Genomic DNA, 19,373 nt, shown 5'->3' with positions numbered 1-19,373 from the left:
TAATTCCTCAGTGAAATGTTTTCCTTTGTTGCAGGCTCAATTATAGCGCTCCTAAGAAAAAAATCTTTTAGAATTATTATTTTTTTGGTTCAGTAGCCGAGTTTTGTATATTTTCATTTACATTTTCAGCAAATTTTAACAATGAGTGTAACACTAACCACTCCCCCTTCGTCCTCACTTTCGGAGTGACAGCCAATCAGGATCTTCATAAAGTCTATTTAAAGAATAAGTCCCGGTCACCGTGAAGGCACAGCTGAAGCATATCCATCCGCACATTTGAACGCTTTTAATTAATTGTCCTGTCTTACAGTAAATAGAAATGACTCGCAGTTCTAAGATCTAGCAAGAAGTTCACCAATTACAGAGTTAAATTTGCACTTGCAAGGACGGGAAGCCACACTGCAGATCCCACGGATTACCCTAGTGGCCATGAAAAATTCAACCTGAACTGGACTTCTATTCTATCTTGCAGTTTCATAAATGTAATCCCTTTCCCACCATTATATATAATGCTTTAAGTCCGATATGAATCTACAAATTTCTCATCATTCAAATGATGCAATCATTAATGTGTAGGCTAAACTGAGTATGTAGCCATGGGCTACTACAGTAGGTCAAAACAAACGTTTCTCTGTGCCCGTGATGTCTAGAAAAATCGAATAGGTCTGTGCAGGTTGTTGTTGTGCATTTGCCCATCTAACAGTAAAACCGCAACCACTTCAGCCCTCCATTTTAACTGAGAACAGAGGGCTATATTGGCCGTGACTGTGGTCCGAATATAAGAAAATACAATATATTCCAAAAGGACGGCCGGAAGAGCCAAATTTATTCCTAATGTTCCGAAATCCACGGTAACGCATTTTACAGTTATACCATTTGCAAACTATTAATTCATGAACATAGGTTTTGTTGCCAACTTGCATATAGGCTACTTGGAATGTAACCATATTCTTTAGTTACACGTTAAATTAACATATCAGAATGTATGTTTTCAGCACTATTTTTAAAAATAATGTGTGATGACAAATCCGAAAAAAGTATAGATGATTCTAAAACAATTTCACAGAAACCACTCAGAACTGGGAATTGGGTCTTGAAGGAAAAGACAGTTGTCTTCCTTCTTGATCACGCAACCTGTGAAGCGACATGGAAACGCCTACAGTTGCCACAGTGAACAAAAGGGCGCAGAAACGTTTCATACTGGGAATGGAGTAGCCTACAAAAAATATTTGAGATAACATTACAATAATACGGGTCTCTAGTTTGTTAAGCGGATGTGGTTGCAGCCATTGCACGATGTGTATGAGTGGCTGTTGATGCTGATTGTTTGAGGAAAGAGGAAGCAGGGAGACGGTAAGATTTGGGTAATACTGAGCTGAAACAGCAGTATTATCCTGCTGCACTGGTCTCTTCCTCACTTCGAAACCGGACCATCACGATGACCCAGCCTCGGCCCGAAGAGTTTATTCCGCCCCCGGAATGCCCAGTCTTTGAGCCCACTTGGGAGGAATTTTCCGACCCCTTTGCCTTTATCAACAAAATACGGCCTATAGCAGAGAAAACGGGCATCTGCAAGGTCCGCCCGCCGCCGGTAAGTTTGGTCGGACTGGAAAGATGTAAGAATTGTTCTGCGTGGGGCGTTCAATGAAAAGCGGCTCTGCCACGAGCTGCAGGTTCAGCGTTTCGCCGATTTAACACTTGTTTTTTGAGAAAAGTTTTCAACATGGCGGCGTGGGGCTTAAGATAAGGAAATACTTTGCCTGAAAAGCTTTAAGGTTAACCACCGACTGAATCATTGAATGTTTTATTTGTACTAGTTTAAGAAAACAACTGAAACAGTCCTTAAATGCTTACAGCTGTGCTTCAAAGTAGCTACGTTTACCTGAAATTCCAGCGATCCTGTTACCGTTAGTCTAGCTGACGTTATTTTACAGTGAAGAATAGCCAGTACAGTGGTGTGACAAACGATTTTCGTGACTTTTTTGTAGAAGCAGTCCATTTGGATGCTGATACCTTTAGCGAATGAGCGAATGAAGATGTAACTTTATTCTTATTAAAATGACGGACACGGGTCTGATGGCTGGCACTGGTATACAACTTGATAAACAACTGAATTCAGCATCTAATTTAGCTAGTTTGGTTAAATTACCACAAAGTAGCATTCGTTAGGCTAGCCTATATCAGGAGTGGAAAGAACGTGCTAAGAGTACAAACATTAATTTAGACTATGTGGTGAGTTAGCTGCGTGGTGGTGAACCTAGCATCGACTACCAAATGCTTCTTTGATGTCTCGTTTTCTCACACAAGTTTCCAACCAAGTAGCTAGCTCAGCCAGCGTCCGCTGGGTGTCTTAGTTAATCACCAATGAAGATGTGTAGAATCTGACCGTTGTGTGTCTCTCTGTCTAACTTTTACTTTTGTAACGGTAACAGTAGGCTATTGTAGATCTTTGTAGTTACATGCACTTCGATCCACCAAGCCACATAAACAATACCGTTTTCTTTGAGGAAGGAGGGGGAGGGGTAATGTATTCTTGTTTGTGTGTGTGTGTGTGTGCGCCTGTGCGTGTGTGTAGTTTGGTGCTGAGTTTATTTTCCTCTGCTGAGTGAGAATAACCTGTTTTGGAAGGTGAAATTTGGCGTTCTCTCTAGAAACAAAGCACATTAGGTTTTTGTGAGAGGCACTTTTTTTCCTAGGGTTTTGATGGTGGAAACTTGCATTGCACACACATTTGCCGTGTCTGCGGCTAATTTGTTGTTATAGTAAAATTGGACATAAGCCTTTTCCTGTAAACTGCAGGCTGTTTTTGTTCAGAGAATGGTTTGATGATGCCCCTTATATTTGCATTCTGTTGCCCGCATAGCTGTCATTAGGTAATATCACCCCCACCCTCCCAACAAGACATAGCTATCAGGGGTTTTAATTTTTCTGTTAATAGCATTGCTTGATGCGCTGTATTAAACGTAAAATTAATATTACACACCATTCAGAACATTAAGGACTGATTTCATGTTTCTGATAACGTTTAAAGTTACAGAAGAATCCTGGAACCGATAGCCTACATGTCATTTTCCATGAAGCTCGCTGTCTACATTAAACGGCAGTTGAGCGCATGAAGACGTGATTTAGCCCACTTTTCCTACTTTTTCCTTATTTTAGTTCTCATTGCAGCACTTGATGTTAAAACACGTTTTAATACGTACATGTATATGGTAACCAATGTATGTGCAAACACTGATTTGTTATTATTCAAACCTAACGTTTAATAAAACGGTGTCGTTTTTCGTGATGTTTTCATTAAAATTAAAATTAAAACTCCGAATATTGTCCATCACTGACAAATAATCTGTAGAAATGGGCTGTTACCTAGAACAAAGTGCTGAACAAAGTTGACGTGGATGGAAACACGTCAAACGGGCCCTCTACACAGTGTTGTCCTCCATGTTGGCTTTGTGGGTTTCTGGAGCTATAGGAGAGCGTTCATCAGGCCATTTTGTGTCTATACTGGGATTATAGTGGGAGAACGCCGAACGAGGGAAGGATTTATTGGCGTGACAATGTATATGCTCTGTTACTACACAACACTCGGAAAAGAATAGCATAATTAGCTTTAATTTAGTGTTGGTATAATTGGTGTGGAACTGATGGTGTGCCTGAAAACCTTTTTTTTCTCTCTCTCTCTCTCTTTTTTTTAAAGACTACACTGCGTCTGCTCCAGAGTATATCAAAGGCACATATCATTATGGCATCATTTATGATGCATGATCCACAGCTCTCGCCTATTAATCGTGTGTTTTTGCCCTTAAATGTAATTAATATGGAGGGTCATTAAAGCTTTTAAATTGTAATGTGTTTATGGTGCACCCAAGTTGTTTAGTGGTCTAAAATTAGGATCTGGAAAAGGAAGTACAAGAATATGCTTGAAACTATCACTATGTGAAAATGAGAATGTGGCTGGTTGTGGTTTCAATAAATAGGAAATAATTAGTGGTTAAATTTGCATTTAGTTAAATATTTAGATTTTTTTTTTCACTTTTGGTTTGGATAGAAATGATTGAATCTGAATCTTATTGTTTGTCCACAAGCCATCATTGTGGTTTAGAAGTTTCTGTGTTTGTGACTGAGGAAAAAGGTGTCTGTGTTCTAGGCGTTATGCTGTATTCTACATTATAGGTGATGAGCTATAATTATTTTCTTTACTTTCTTCGATGACATTTAAATTATATCCGTCATTTTCAGTTTAAAAATTACAAGCTGTATGGTGGATGTTACCACCATAATGTATAACTGCTCCTGGGTTTGCATAACTGAGATAATTAGCCCTTCATCCTTATTAGAGCCTCTGCATTTCAGTCTGACACAGTGTTTTCTTCTTACTGTGCGCTTACTCTGTACACCATTAGGCTGGCATTCAGCTGTGCCAGTGTCTTGTCTGTCGCCTTGTTTTGATCTTAAATCAATTTGAAGCAAGATTGAATCATCTTTAGTAATTGTGAAATTCTGGTGACATAAGATTCATACAGTGAGGGTGGTTACCTTGTGTGTGTGTGTGTGTGTGTGTGTGTGTGTGTGTGTGTACGTGTGTGTGCGTGCGTGTGTCTGTGCGCGTGTGTGTATGTGTACATGTGTGTGCGTGTGTGCGTGCGTGCGTGTGTCTGTGCGTGTACGCCCTATTGATTTAATAATAAATAATTTGCTCACTGAGCAGCTCTGTTTCAGATATTCTATACACAAAATCATTCACCAAAAATGAAAGATATCTTAAATATTTAGAGAAGTTTCTGTTGGCCTCCCGCCCTTGCACAGATAATGTCTGTACTGCAGTCTGCGTGACCGTAATGGTGTTGGTTCCATTTTGGCTGCGTTAAAATTTAAAAGGTGTTTTACCTGCTGTGGTCAACGTCCTGATTGTGAGGTCACCCGAGAGGAGGCCAATCAAACGCTAGCTCTGGAAGATGAAAAAAAATTTACGGAACACCTGGAAGGTATTGGCCAGTGCTTCCTGTGTAGCCTCTATGCTACATATTTGCAATAGTAGATGCCATTCACCGTGTTGTGCTTTTCATACGTTTACACGTTGCCCGCGTGTGCTGGCCTACAGCCGGTGCTTTATCAAATTAATCATTAGCTCCGGAGGGACTGTGGCTTGTGCAGTACGCTATTTCTGTTGATCGGCATTAATTGGCTCTTATCCTTTGTTGGATTGGAATGGTGCGCTGAAGACAGAGTCAGTCTGAGCCGTGTTGTAAGAATTTTGCGACTGGTTCTGTTCAGGCCTGCTTCACATCGCCTGTGTGGGCATGGGCGAGCCAGGGTGTGTCACAGCCACCTACACAACATCCTGGCTGAACCCTAACCCACACCCAACTGTGAAGGGCACCCTGGTTTTATGCAGCTGGCCCAACTATGTGAATATTTCTGCCTTCACTGATGCTTCACATAGGCTAAACTCTGGATCTTTTCCTTGTTTTCGTTTTTTAAACGTAACCCTCGATTTCACCTTGAATGTCTGACTGAATCGCTGGAGCCTTGATCTGTTTCATGCCCACACTGTCAGTGACTGTCAGTTTCCATTCCGGTAAATTCTCGAGAGAGAGAGAGAGAGAGAGAGAAAGAGAGAACGTGGAAAAAAAACGCACAAGAAGCTCAGTTAAATCAGGTGGGTTTTTCCTCCATGTAGTGCTGACATAATGGACTTCCTGCAGTTCATTCAGCAGGAGAAGCTGGAGGGGCAGAGAGATGAGCGTTTGGGCTTTTGTTTGCCTCAGTTCTCTGCCATTGCAGTGGAAGCAGGGCTAATGCCCGTGGGGGGCTGCTGGGTGTGTGATCGTCAGGGGGCAGTGTGCCTATAGCAACTGGCCTCCATCCCTCCGGTGTCTGAATCCCAGCTTCCGATCCTGTCGCAGGGAACGTCGGGATAACGGCAGTGCTGCTGGCCTTGGAATTCCGACGCTCCGGAATCCTTATCGTTTATGTGCAGCCTTCTCTCCAGAACTGCGACCCTGACCAGGAATAAGCGGTTGTAGATAACGGATGGATGGATTCTGTCTAAAACAGCTGGACCATACAGCCACATTGGGAGTAGAGTATCGGGTTTGGTTTGGAAGGTTTCTGAGGATCCACCATGTCATCAAAACCGTGTTTTTTTTATTTTCGTTTAATCTCTCTCTCCCCTGGGAATTTGCATAACTTACCAGGGAATATTAGGAAAAGGTGACATTAAATAATCTTGTGTATTTGCTGAATAATCAGTCCAAGCATTATTACTGACAATTTTATTTTGTTTCTTGTGCATACCTCACCTAATTGAAAGTTAGTGTGGATTAATACGTCTCTGTGAATCTCCGCATTCTGGGTGTTTATTGTGGTAATAAATTTGACAAATTTTAATAAATCAGATTAATTTGAAAAGTCTGTCATGGTGTTACCTCTGATGGTTGTATCTCCCCCCTCAGATCCCCCAAGAGATCTCCTAGATCAAGCATGGCGTGATAATGGCAATTACATAGTTTGATTGTGGCAATTATTTGTTGGTGAATTAATTAAGACAGATTAATGGATACCTTAACAATACAAGGAGTTATCAGAGTTTAGTTTAGTTTAGTTTAAGTTTAGTTGTGATTCAATCCCATTACGTGCACAGGGCCAGCAGCTCGTCTGTGTATTTAATGTTCTTTAAAAAAAAAACAGGTTAATGAGCAGATATAGACTGCACATGGCAAGAAATGTATGGCAGCAGGAAATGTGTGTGTTCTGGTGCTGTAGAACCTGCGTTAGCAGCCTGTGTAATGTGTGTGTTCTGGTGCTGTAGAGCCTGATTAGCAGCCTGTGTAATGTGTGTGTTCTGGTGCTGTAGAGCCTGCATTAGCCGCCTGTGTAATGTGTGTGTTCTGGTGCTGTAGAGCCTGCATTAGCCGCCTGTGTAATGTGTGTGTTCTGGTGCTGTAGAGCCTGCGTTAGCCGCCTGTGTAATGTGTGTGTTGTGGTGCTGGAGAGCCTGCGTTAGCCGCCTGTGTAATGTGTGTGTTCTGGTGCTGTAGAGCCTGCGTTAGCCGCCTGTGTAATTGTGTTGTCCTTCATGACGCAGCCTGTTCTTTGACAACATCTGTAAACCGTTGGGAAAGTTATTGTGGCCTGATTTCTTGTTGGGTTTGAGAATCTAGTGTATTAAATGGAATGGAAATCCCTCTTGCTTGTGCATACACACACACACACACACACACACACAAACACGCACAAATATGTATTTAAGTACACTCATCTACAAAGATTGGCAAGGTAGCACTTTGGTTTGGTTTGGTAAAATAGTACTTCAGAACAGTTTAAAAGCTGGTCGATTAAAGAAAAATCTGAAAAAGCTTCATGGCACAAATGGTTCACTGCCCAAGGACATATGTTTTTTTTCTGGGGGGGGGCTCTTACGTTACCTCCAGTACAACATGATAATATTGGGGGGGGGGGGTGGGTTGATGTTTTTCCAGAGTTGGGGGGTTGAGCATAGTTGTTCAATAAAAGCCAGTGGTTGGTCCACGTAACTGCAGTTTAACAATCTGTGTGCGTGTGTATTTGTGCGTCTGTGTGTGCGCGCTGACATGTGCGCGTGTGCATGTCTGTTTTTCCATGCCTGTGTGTGCTTGTGTGTATTTGTTTTTGTGTGTGTGTTTGTGGGTGTGTAGCCATCACATGCACTAGGTGATGTTTAAAATTCAGAGTAGATGAAAATACAGAACTGGAAATGACTTTTTATTTTTCCTGTGTTTTCAGTAATCTGGGTCCGTTTCATCTTTCAGTTTCAGGCCAGAATGTAAGAGCCTCTGTGGTCTCGCATTCAGTTTCCTGTCATGTCAATACAGGCTGAGTCCACGCAACAGGGTCACAATAACAACGCCCTCGGTTAGCAGAAACATTCTCTTTCTTTCAGCGTAGCGTAACGTTGTTCTATTTATAACCCAACCCATGATTTCCTGACCATGAGAAAGACTTCGGATTTAAAACACAGTGTTTGGGCTCTTGTCCTGTAGCTGTCCTGAGCTTGTGTCTGTGTGTTGTCATGGTAAAATACTGTTCCACTTGAGTAATGCACCAGGCAGTAAGGAAACTAGGCTTTGACCCAGAAGACTGCTTCAGATACCAATATCGAATCCTAATTTCAACCCCCTTGAGAAACGTATTCAACCTGAATCGCTTAAAATATTAGTATTGATGTTAATATCTAGCTGTAAAACTTGTTAATATGTGAAAATATAAGCTTTGTTGAGCCACATAATGAGGATGTCTGCCAAGCTTTATCTTGGTATTCATGCGAAGTAATCTTTCACCAGAAACTGGTCATTTGAAACGTGCCATGATTACCAAACAGATCTTATGCACTACCTGTTGACAGGTTCTGCCACCTTCTCTGTCATCCAAAGCCACTTTTAATGCTGTCTGTGCATTCCTGTCCAAAACCTGACACGTCCGCACAAAAGAGTCTCTAAACAAACACCCCCCCAATCCCACAGCTTCTGCACTGTGTTTTTAAAAATTATAATATCTGCTACATCAAACATAAAATCTGTTACATGTGCATGAACATCTCACATTTAGAAATTAAATTACATAAACTATACGCTGACCCATTTTAGCATACAGATAACTTAAGTGTTTTCTTCAGAGAACATGTCATTACTTTGAAGTGGGTTAAGAGGTAGGCTATTAAGTGAAACATTTAGATAATCATTTTAAGTTATGTATTTATGTAGACTATCTTTATTTCACCTTTAAACAGGTGGAATGCAGCAACGCTGTCTATCACCCCTGCTGCAGTTCCAGATACTATACTGTTACATTACTGTGTTGTTTCCCTTAATGTAATGTTAATACTGAAGTTGTGTTAATGTTATTTTAATGTTGTGTTAATGTTATTTTAACGTTGCGGTAACGTTGCGTTGTTTTCGTCCGCAGGATTGGCAGCCGCCATTCGCCTGCGACGTGGACAGGCTGCACTTCACCCCGCGGATACAGAGACTGAACGAGTTAGAGGTGCGTTTCCACTTCCTGCTACAGCACGGGATTATGGGAGAACGGTCCAGTTGGACTGTGAATGTTTCTGTCTGTTATGTCCAAACAGGAATGAAGTAGCTTTATGGAGAAACAGGAGTTCTTCCTGTTTTTCTGGTTCGGCATCAGTTTGTATACATGACACAATCTTCCTTCCCAACCCACGGAATTGATGTGGGCGGGGCCTGTTTTGAAACTATGGGTGGAGTCTGAGTCAGGTTTCTGCTGAGTGGATGGTTCTTGCTGTCAGTCATGCAGTGACTGAGTCTGAGGGGCTGTGGTGTGTGTAGGTGACCTGATGGGTGTGCTCTAATGACTAGTCCTACAGGTCAGAGGGTAGCAAAGTTCATAATGTCAGGGTCGAAGGTCACTGGTGGATGGGTTGGGGTCAGCATAAACCACCACACCGCTTATCCCTGACACAAGAGACCCGTGTGTCTCACCAGTGCAGGACGAGTCCCCGTACTCCTCATAACACGGTGTAATTGGCATTCCTTTTTTAGGTGATATTCTGCACAGAGCTCCAGCTTCCCATGATGACAGATTTATTTTTAATTTTTGTTAAAAATGTTGTTTTAATTTTTCACAGGCCCAGACCAGAGTCAAGCTCAACTTTCTGGATCAGATCGCAAAGTTCTGGGAGCTGCAGGGCTGTACGCTGAAGATTCCGCACGTCGAGCGGAAGATTCTGGATCTCTACCGGCTGAACAAGGTAAGAGTTTGGGCCAGAATTTAAGCGCTTTGCAGAGGTGTCCCCATGCATCCCTGTTGACCTGTGAAAACAGAACATGAGAGACATTTGCATACGTATTGATGTAGATAATTGATACAGCTGCCTGCTAATTAGTAATGGCTGTGTAATCCTCATGACTCCCCAGTGCACAAGATTAAAACCTTGAAAGTCAACATTCTGCAAAACTACATTTACCATCATGCAACACAATGATAGAGTTTGATATTTGGCTGACAGTCACCGTCTTGCACAGTATGTGTGCACATGACCGCAGATTCAAACATTAGAGGTGTACATGACTGACTGATTAATGAGGTTACTCTGCAGATGTGCTGTAGCTCTTAGCGTGTTAGAGTTGGAGCACTCACACTGATAGATGTGCTGTAGCTGTTAGCCTGTGAGAGTTTGGCCACTCACACTGATAGATGTACTGTAGCTGTTAGCCTGTGAGAGTTTGACCACTCACAGTGATAGATGTGCTGTAGCAGTTAGCCTGTGAGAGTTTGGCCACTCACACTGATAGATGTGCTGTAGCCGTTAGCCGCTCGCTGATTAGCCCTTGGTTCTCACAGCTGGTGGCTGAAGAGGGTGGCTTTCACACGGTGTGCCAGGAGAGGCGCTGGACTAAGATAGCCTCCAGTTTGGGCTTCGCTCCAGGCAAGGCTGTGGGCTCCCACCTGCGGGCCCATTATGAGAGGATCCTGTACCCCTACAGCCTGTTCCAGGCCGGAGAGAGCCTGGTGAGTACAGCAAGAGTGTGTTTGTGTGTGTGAGAGTGTGTGTGCGAGAGAGTGTATGAGAGTGAGTGTGTGTGTGTGTGTGTGTGTGCGCGAGTGTAAGTGTGTGTGTGTGTGAGTGTGTGCGTGAGAGTGTATGAGAGTGAGTGTGTTTGTGTGTGCGAGTGTAAGTGTGTGTGCTTGCGTGTGAGCATGTCACTGTGAGCACTGCTCTTTTCTCTCAGCCCTTCCTCTCTCTCTCTCTCACTCTCCCCCTCTCTCTCTCTCTCCCCCTCACTCTCTCTCTCTCTCTCTCTCTGTGAGGGCGACTGTTTCCCTTGCCTGAGCAGATGGTGCTTTGAATCGCATGTAAATGTCGTCTCCCTGGAATCTCTCTCCTTCCGAGCTTCAGATGACAGGAGGCCACCTCATGCTTTGAACGTGTCAGTACTGGTACTAAACGTGTCAGTACTGGTACTGACCATGTCAGTGCAGAAACTGAACGCAGTTGTGGTTGCAGACGGTTGGCAGTTCAAGAAGTGAGGATACTCAGCCCCACGTTGGGTGCCAAATTGATGTAATTAATAAATAAGTCAATAAATTTGTGAATGTGTGTGTGCGCTGCTAGCTGGGCAGGAAACGGCGTGCACCCCAGACGCTGCTGAACTGCAGACAGATTGGAGCCGCTGGGTAAAGCTGCTCGGGCTTCTGAGCAGCGCTGCTGATTGGCTCTTTAGAGGGCTGCTGATTGGCTCTTTAGAGGGCTGCTGATTGGCTCCTTAGGGGGCTGCTGATTGGCTCTTTAGGGGGGCGCTGATTGGCTCTTTAGGGGTCACCTTTTATCCCAGAGTTAATCTCCACTGTGATTTATGGGGACCCCCATCCCAGAGGTGATCGTGCGTTACCGTAGATCACAGCAGGACATGCTGCCGCTATAAATAAACCTGCGGAGCTTCCTCCCGCACGCAGCCCCTGAGCTGAGGCGCCTGGCAGCCGCTGCTGATCTTAACGAGATACGGCGGCTTCCCGCTCGTTTCTCCAGCGGCTCTGAGGCCTGCTGTCGCCGCAGCTGCGTTTATTAGCCTAGCGCCGGGCCGGCTCGGTCAGTCTGGGGCTCCGTATCGCTGAGTAAATCCACCAGGGCTTCGCTTGGGACCTCGGTCCGTCGCCCAAGGCTAGCCGCTACGCTGACGAGCGCCGCGCGGTTGTTGATGATAGGCCGGCGGCGGCGGCGGCGGTGTCTGTGATGTCCACCCCGCGCGGTTGTTGATGATAGGCCGGCGGCGGCGGCGGCGGCGGTGTCTGTGATGTCCACCCCGCGCGGCGCGGCTCACGCTGTTTTCCTCTCCTCTCTTTTTTTTCGGCAGCATGCGCAGAAAGCGACCCTCTCCAGCCACGAGAGGGACCAGGAGTACCGGCCCCACGCCCTGTCCCAGAGACAGGCCGCCGAGCCGGGGGACACCTGCTGCCCCGCCCGCAGGGCCCAGCGCATGGGGGGCCAGGTGAGCTGCTCAGGGGCCGACCGGACAGTGGGCCCCTCGGGCCTTTGGGCAGATACCGTACCTGGGTCACCCGTCGGGGCGTGACGCTGGTCTCTCTCAGTATCAGTGTGTGAGTCTCCCGTCGGGGCGTGACGCTGGTCTCTCTCTCCTCCACAGGGACGCTGTGTGAAGCAGGAGCCCTGTGCCAACAGGCCCAACCTGAGGAGGAGGATGGGCTCCTTAGTAGCCAAGCCTGAGCCAGGTAAAGGTGCCACACACACACACACACACACACACACACACACCTGCGCATCACTGCCAGGAACACGCATGTGCGTACGCGTGTGTATGTGTGTGCGCATATGAGCGTGTGTGCATACGCATGTGTATGTGTGCGCATATGAGCGTGTGTGCATACGCGTGTGTATGTGTATGTGTGCGCATATGAGCGTGTGTGCATACGCGTGTGTGTGTGTGCGCATATGAGCATATGTGCGTACGCATGTATGTGTGTGTGTATGTGTGCGCATGTGTGCATACGCGTGTGTGTGTGCGCATATGAGCATGTGTGCGTATGCGTGTGTGTGTGTGCGCATATGAGCATGTGTGCATACGCGTGTGTATGTGTGTGCGCATATGAGCATGTGTGCATACGCGTGTGTATGTGTGTGCGCATATGAGCATGTGTGCATACGCGTGTGTATGTGTGTGCGCATATGAGCATGTGTGCGTATGCGTGTGTATGTGTGTGCGCATATGAGCATGTGTGCATACGCGTGTGTATGTGTGTGTGTATGTGTGCGCATATGAGCATGTGTGCATACGCGTGTGTATGTGTATGTGTGTGCGCATATGAGCGTGTGTGCATACGCATGTGTATGTGTGCGCATATGAGCGTGTGTGCATACGCGTGTGTGTGTGCGCATATGAGCATATGTGCGTACGCATGTATGTGTGTGTGTATGTGTGCGCATATGAGCATGTGTGCATACGCGTGTGTGTGTGCGCATATGAGCATGTGTGCGTATGCGTGTGTGTGTGTCGCATCATGAGCATGTGGTACGCGCGTGTGTGTGTGTGTATGTGTGCGCATATGAGCATGTGTGCATACCTTGGTATGTTGTGTGCAATGAGCATGTGTGCATACCGCGTGTGTATGTGTGTGTGCATATGAGCTGATGCGTACGCTGTATGGTATGTGTGCATATGACATGTGTGCGTACGCGCGTGTGTGTGTGTGTGTATGTGTGTGCGCATATGAGCATCTGCGCCGCCGTGGTGCAAAGCTTGATGTATGTGATGTGTGCATATGAGCGTGTGTGATACTGTGTGTGTGTGCTGCTATGAGCGTGTGCACTAACGCATGTGATTGTGCGATATGAGCGTGGTGCATACGCTCGGTGTTGGTATGTGTGATGCATAGAGCGGTGTGCATAGCGTCGTGTATGTGTATGTGTGCGCATTATGGCGTGTGTGCATGCCGTTGTGTGGGTGCGCATATGAGCTGTGTGGCATACGCTTGTTATGCCTGGCGTAATGGCTGTGCATCGCGTGTGATTGTATGTGTGCGCATATGAGGTGTGATCGTACGTGTATGTGTATGGTGCGCAATGAGGGTGTGCGCATAAAGTATGTAGTGATGTTGTCGCTATGAGCGGTGGCTATGTGTGTGGTGCCATATGAGCAGTCTCGCGCGTAGTGTGTGTGTGTGTATGTGTGTCGCTATGAGCATGTGTGCTACGCGTGGTATGGTATGTGGCCATATGAGCATGTGTGCGTCGCGCGTGTGTGTGTGTGTGTATGTGTGCGCTATGAGCATGGTCTACGGGCGTTGTATGGTGCCATATGAGCATGTGGCATAGCGTTGGTATGTGTGTGCGCATATGAGCTGTGTGTGTGTGTGCGCATATGAGCTGTGTGCATACGCGTGTGTATGTGTGTGTGCATATGAGCATGTGTGCGTATGCTGTGTATGTGGTGCGATATGAGCGTGTGCAACGGTGTTGTGTGTGTGGTGTGCGGCATATGACGCATGTGTGCATACGCGTGTGTATGTGTATGTGTTGGACGCCATATGAGCGGCTGCTCGCATGTATGTGTGGATATGAGTGCTGTGCATACAGCGTGGTGTGTGCGCATAGAGCATAGTGCCGCTACGCATGTAGTGTGTGTGTATTGTGCGCTATGAGCATGTGTGCATAGCGCTGTGTGTGGTGCGCAGATGAGCATGTGTGCGATGCAGTGTGTGTGTGGCCATATGAGCATGTTGCGTACGGGTCGTGTGTGTGGTGTATGTGTCGTGCTCATCAGTTCATCGGTGTGTAGTTGTGTGTGCGATGAGCATGTGTGCGTCTCGCGTGTGTGTGTGTGTAGTGTGTGAGCATATGAGCATGTGCGCGCACGCGGGGTGCATAGCTCTGTAGTGATGTCGTGCGCATTGAGCGTAGGTGCATACCGCGAGTGTGCCATATGAGCGTGTGCATACGCATGGGTATTGTGCGCATAGAGCGTGTGTGCATACGCGTGTGTATGTGTATGTGTGCGCATATGAGCGTGTGTGCATACGCGTGTGTATGTGTATGTGTGCGCATATGAGCGTGTGTGCATACGCGTGTGTGTGTGTGCGCATATGAGCGTGTGTGCATACGCATGTGTATGTGTGCGCATATGAGCGTGTGTGCATACGCGTGTGTATGTGTATGTGTGCGCATATGAGCGTGTGTGCATACGCGTGTGTATGTGTATGTGTGCGCATATGAGCGTGTGTGCATACGCGTGTGTGTGTGTGCGCATATGAGCATGTGTGCGTACGCGTGTGTATGTGTATGTGTGCGCATATGAGCGTGTGTGCGTATGCGTGTGTGTGTGTGCGCATATGAGCATGTGTGCGTACGCGCGTGTGTGTGTGTGTATGTGTGTGCGCATATGAGCATGTGTGCATACGCGTGTGTATGTGTATGTGTGCGCATATGAGCATGTGTGCGTACGCGCGTGTGTGTGTGTGTATGTGTGTGCGCATATGAGCATGTGTGCGTACGCGCGTGTGTATGTGTGCGCATATGAGCATGTGTGCATACGCGTGTGTATGTGTGTGCGCATATGAGCATGTGTGTGTGTGTGCGCATATGAGCATGTGTGCATACGCGTGTGTATGTGTGTGTGCATATGAGCATGTGTGCATACGCGTGTGTATGTGTGTGTGCATATGAGCATGTGTGCATACGCGTGTGTATGTGTGTGTGCATATGAGCATGTGTGTGTGTGTGCGCATATGAGCATGTGTGCGTACGCGTGTATATGTGTGTGTGTATGTGTGCGCATATGAGCATGTGTGCGTACGCGCGTGTGTCTAACCCAAACCCAACCTGCCCTTTTTCAGAGACCAGCAGTCCTGTGCTGGTGAAGCAGGAAGTACCTGAGCCCAAGGAGAGAGCGAGCAAGACCGACCGAGGCAGGGGTCAGAGCCAGAGGAGCAGCCCGACCCTGAACATCGTAAGTCTGCGCCGCTGTGGCTGGTGTGGCTAGGGCAGGCCTGGTGGTCTCAATAACCCCAATCTGCCCCCCCCCACCCTGCCCCCGTGCTTTACACCTCAGCGCTGTGGTATTCGGTGTGTAAATATCCAGGCTCAAATATCGTTTGACAAATATGGCATCTGGTTTTACTCTTTTCTGAGTCTCCGTGGAGATCAGAGCACATCTGGACCCTGGGGGGGGCTGAGGAGGGGGGCAGTCAGACCCCCCTATGCATCTGAGCGCATTCAGAGCCGAGGGGAAATCAGAATCAGCGTGCGGTGTGTGGAAGTTAGCGGCCTTCAGCGTTAGCGTCTGCGCTGTCTTTGTCGCTGCGCAGCTGGCGCAGCTGGGTCTGCTGGCTGCGAGTCCCACAGGAAGTAATCTGAGCTGAAAGCTGGTCCCAGAATGCACTCTGCCTGGTGTTCAGGCCTAACCCGGAGAGGACTGCATTCACTCCCGCTGTTCGGCTGTCTCAGACAGGAAACCTCAACGCTGACACAAAGAAAATTAGCAGCGTTTTAATTGCGTTTGCGTTCAACTCTCTGAAGAGATTCTTCCGAAGATAATCTGTTGAGCGTGTGTGTGTGTGTGTGTGTGTGTGTGTGTGTGTGTGTGGTGTTGTGTGTGTGTGTGTGTGTGTGTGTGTGTGTGTGTGTGTGTGTGTGTGTGTGTGTGTGTGTGTGTGTGTGTGTGTGTGTGTGTGTGTGTGTGTGTGTGTGGGCCGTGTTATGGCTGTAGGACTGACCTCTTTTGTCAAAGGATGTGGTGAAAGTCTGTGTGTGTGTGTGTGTGTGGACGTAGCCGTGGCTTTGTAGTGTTGACTGTGTGTGTTGAGTGTTGACAGACCCCTGAGCTGAGCAGCTGGTTCTCTGTCCTCCCTGCACTGTACCTGGGAGTCTGGTGTGAATACAGTCTGGCCAGTCAGTGGCACTAATTGCTGTAGACTGTGCGAGAGGTGCAGCTTGCTCCCAGACAGACAGACTGACGTCCCCCTGTTTGTCCCCTGCGTCCCCTGCACCCCCCCCCCATCCCCAGGTGGACCTGTACGTCTGTCAGGTGTGTGGAAGCGGGAACGAAGAGGACCGCCTGTTGCTATGCGACGGCTGTGATGACAGCTACCACACGTTCTGTCTGATCCCGCCCCTGAGCGACGTCCCCAAGGGAGACTGGAGGTGCCCCAAGTGCCTGGCTCAGGTAGCGGGTCCCCAGATACACACACGCACTCGCACACACACTCGCACACGGACACACACGCACACACACACACTCGCACTCGCACACACACACACACAAACACACACACACACGCACGGATAGACACATACACACACACACACATACACTCGCACACGCACACACACACACACACACACACGCACGGATAGACACGCACTCGCACACACACACACACACACACTCGCGCACACACACACACACGCACGGATAGACACACACACACGCGCACACGCACACACACACACGCACGCACGCACGCACTCGCACACACACTCGCGCACTCGCACACACACGCACGGATAGACACGCACTCGCACACACACACACACGCACGGATAGACACACACACACACACGCACGGATAGACACGCACTCGCACACACACACACACGCACGGATAGACACACACACACACACACACGCACACATACACACACACTCACACACACACACGCACTCGCACTCGCACACACACACACATGTACACACACGCACACACACGCACACACACATAGACATAGACACGCACACAGACACACACACGCATATGCATACACGCCTCTAATAACCCGGTAATTAAAAGCATGTTAACACCTTTTTCCGTTTATAACTCTTAACCACAGTTTGCACTTGTATATATTGACAGGGTGTCTTGGTTGTAATAGTCAGCCAGCTAGTTTACATTAACAGTGTCACAGCAGTCTTGAAACCTTCACTTCTCAACCGACGTTATTTGGAATATGGTGTGCATGTATGAAATAAGGGCTTAAGCAGGTTTTGCTTTTCAGAATAAGGTGTTTACACAGGCCATGTCATATCTGGAGGTTTTCTGAATATGATGGGAACAATGGAGCATTTCTCTCCTCTCTGAAAACAGGAGTGCAGTAAGAAGGCGGAGGCCTTCGGCTTTGAGCAGGCGTACAGAGACTACACTTTGCGCACGTTTGGGGACATGGCCGACTCCTTCAAATCCGATTACTTCAACATGCCGGTGCACGTGAGTATCACCCACAGTGCAATATGGAAGTGCTAAAATCTAGTTGTGCGCAAATTTTGAAAGCTTTATCTTGGGTAGTTCTGAATTCTGACACGTTGTTTGTGTGTGTGCGTGTGTGTATGTGCGTGTGTGTATGCGTTTGTGTGTGTGTATGTGCGTGTGTGTGTGTGTGTGGTGTGTGTGTGTGTACGCTCACTCTTCTCTCTGTCAGATGGTTCCTACGGAGCTTGTTGAGAAGGAGTTCTGGCGCCTGGTGGGTACCATAGAAGAAGACGTCACGGTGGAGTACGGCGCTGACATCGCCTCGCGGGATTTCGGCAGCGGCTTCCCCATCAGGAACGGGAGGTTCAAAGTGGCTCCCGAGGACGAGGTGAGGGGGGGTGTCTGTGGAGGGGGGGGTGACTGGGGGGGGGTCCCCAAATACTGAAAGTGATCGCACACTGTGGTCAGGCCAGAAATACTGTGAAATGAAATGCAGGAAAGTGTGGTCACAGCAAAACAGTGACACTTACATCAGTGCTTTTTCATTAGTACTGAGGATGCCCAATCAGACGCCTTCCTCTCTGCATGCATGTGTGTTTCCACTACATGGTAGAAATGGCTGAACGCTCACAGACAGCGTGCTCTCTGTGCTGCTGCCATGTGGTGGCGGTGTTTATAACACTGAGAGAACATTGCCGTAACGCTGTGAGAACGTTTTGTTTTTGCGTTGTCTGGGCGGCTGGTCGTGAGCGGGTTCTCTGGGTTCTCCGGGTTCCGCAGGCGTACCTGAGCAGCGGGTGGAACCTGAACAACATGCCGGTGATGGACGCCTCGGTGCTGACCCACGTGTCGGCCAGCATCTGCGGCATGAAGCTGCCCTGGCTCTACGTGGGCATGTGCTTCTCCTCCTTCTGCTGGCACATCGAGGACCACTGGAGCTACTCCATCAACTACCTGCACTGGTACGGTGGCCCGCTGTGCCACAAAGCGCCGCAAAGCTCTGCTGGCTGCCACAAAGAATCTGAATCTGAACACTAGTGTCCCTAAACACTTCTAGACTAATGGTACCTCTAAACACCCTATCCACTAATGTTGCCCCATATATATATATATTTTTTTTAGGTTCTGTGGCATGGAGACCTTAAATGGAATGTTTTATCACATTATTACACAGGTGTGTAAATATTGCTGCTCTGTTTGACCAGATCTCACTTTAAAAATCGATTTTGTTTTCAAAAAGGCAGCCTAGCATAAAAAAGCTGAAAACAATTAGGCTGTCCATTGATGTTTTCATCTAGTAAAATATTTTACCTGTGATGTTTTCTTCCGTCCACAGGGGGGAGCCGAAGACGTGGTACGGCGCTCCGGGCTACGCGGCTGATCGGCTGGAGGAGGTGATGAAGAAGCTGGCCCCCGAGCTCTTCCTCGCTCAGCCCGACCTGCTGCACCAGCTGGTCACCATCATGAACCCCAACACCCTCATGGCCCATGGCGTGCCGGTGTGTAGCCCCGCCCATCCCACGCCGTGAGATTCGCCATGGCAACTCCGCTTTCGCTGCTGCGTTCACGCCGTCTGAAATATTAACGTTTTGTTGTGGAGTCATGGCGACGCCCTGTTTCAATGTGGGCATTTGCCAGATGACCTTTTTAGGCCGTTGAGTGCCTGTGTCGTGTAT

General features: G+C 47.5%; 1 protein-coding gene across 2 annotated transcripts in view; it reads left to right on the top strand.

The window, feature by feature from the left end:
- Positions 1-1,170: 1,170 nt before the first annotated feature.
- The window catches only part of kdm5ba (lysine demethylase 5Ba), a 28,848-nt gene continuing 10,645 nt past the window's right edge, over positions 1,171-19,373 (top strand). Inside the window, exons 1-12 of one of the 2 annotated variants that reach the window (XM_064305565.1) lie at positions 1,171-1,591; positions 8,944-9,021; positions 9,629-9,751; positions 10,345-10,512; positions 11,856-11,990; positions 12,147-12,231; positions 15,349-15,461; positions 16,518-16,676; positions 17,596-17,715; positions 17,927-18,085; positions 18,478-18,659; positions 19,034-19,196. In XM_064305565.1, the coding sequence (XP_064161635.1) occupies positions 1,439-1,591; positions 8,944-9,021; positions 9,629-9,751; positions 10,345-10,512; positions 11,856-11,990; positions 12,147-12,231; positions 15,349-15,461; positions 16,518-16,676; positions 17,596-17,715; positions 17,927-18,085; positions 18,478-18,659; positions 19,034-19,196 (1,638 nt within the window). In that variant the 5' untranslated portion in view covers positions 1,171-1,438. The remainder of the gene's footprint in view (positions 1,592-8,943; positions 9,022-9,628; positions 9,752-10,344; positions 10,513-11,855; positions 11,991-12,146; positions 12,232-15,348; positions 15,462-16,517; positions 16,677-17,595; positions 17,716-17,926; positions 18,086-18,477; positions 18,660-19,033; positions 19,197-19,373) is intronic. The other variant, XM_064305564.1, reaches the window with a different exon arrangement.

The sequence above is a fragment of the Anguilla rostrata genome, chromosome 13 (assembly GCF_018555375.3).
Source record: "Anguilla rostrata isolate EN2019 chromosome 13, ASM1855537v3, whole genome shotgun sequence".
Lineage (NCBI taxonomy): Eukaryota > Metazoa > Chordata > Actinopteri > Anguilliformes > Anguillidae > Anguilla > Anguilla rostrata.
This window is presented reverse-complemented; position numbering and strand designations above follow the sequence as displayed.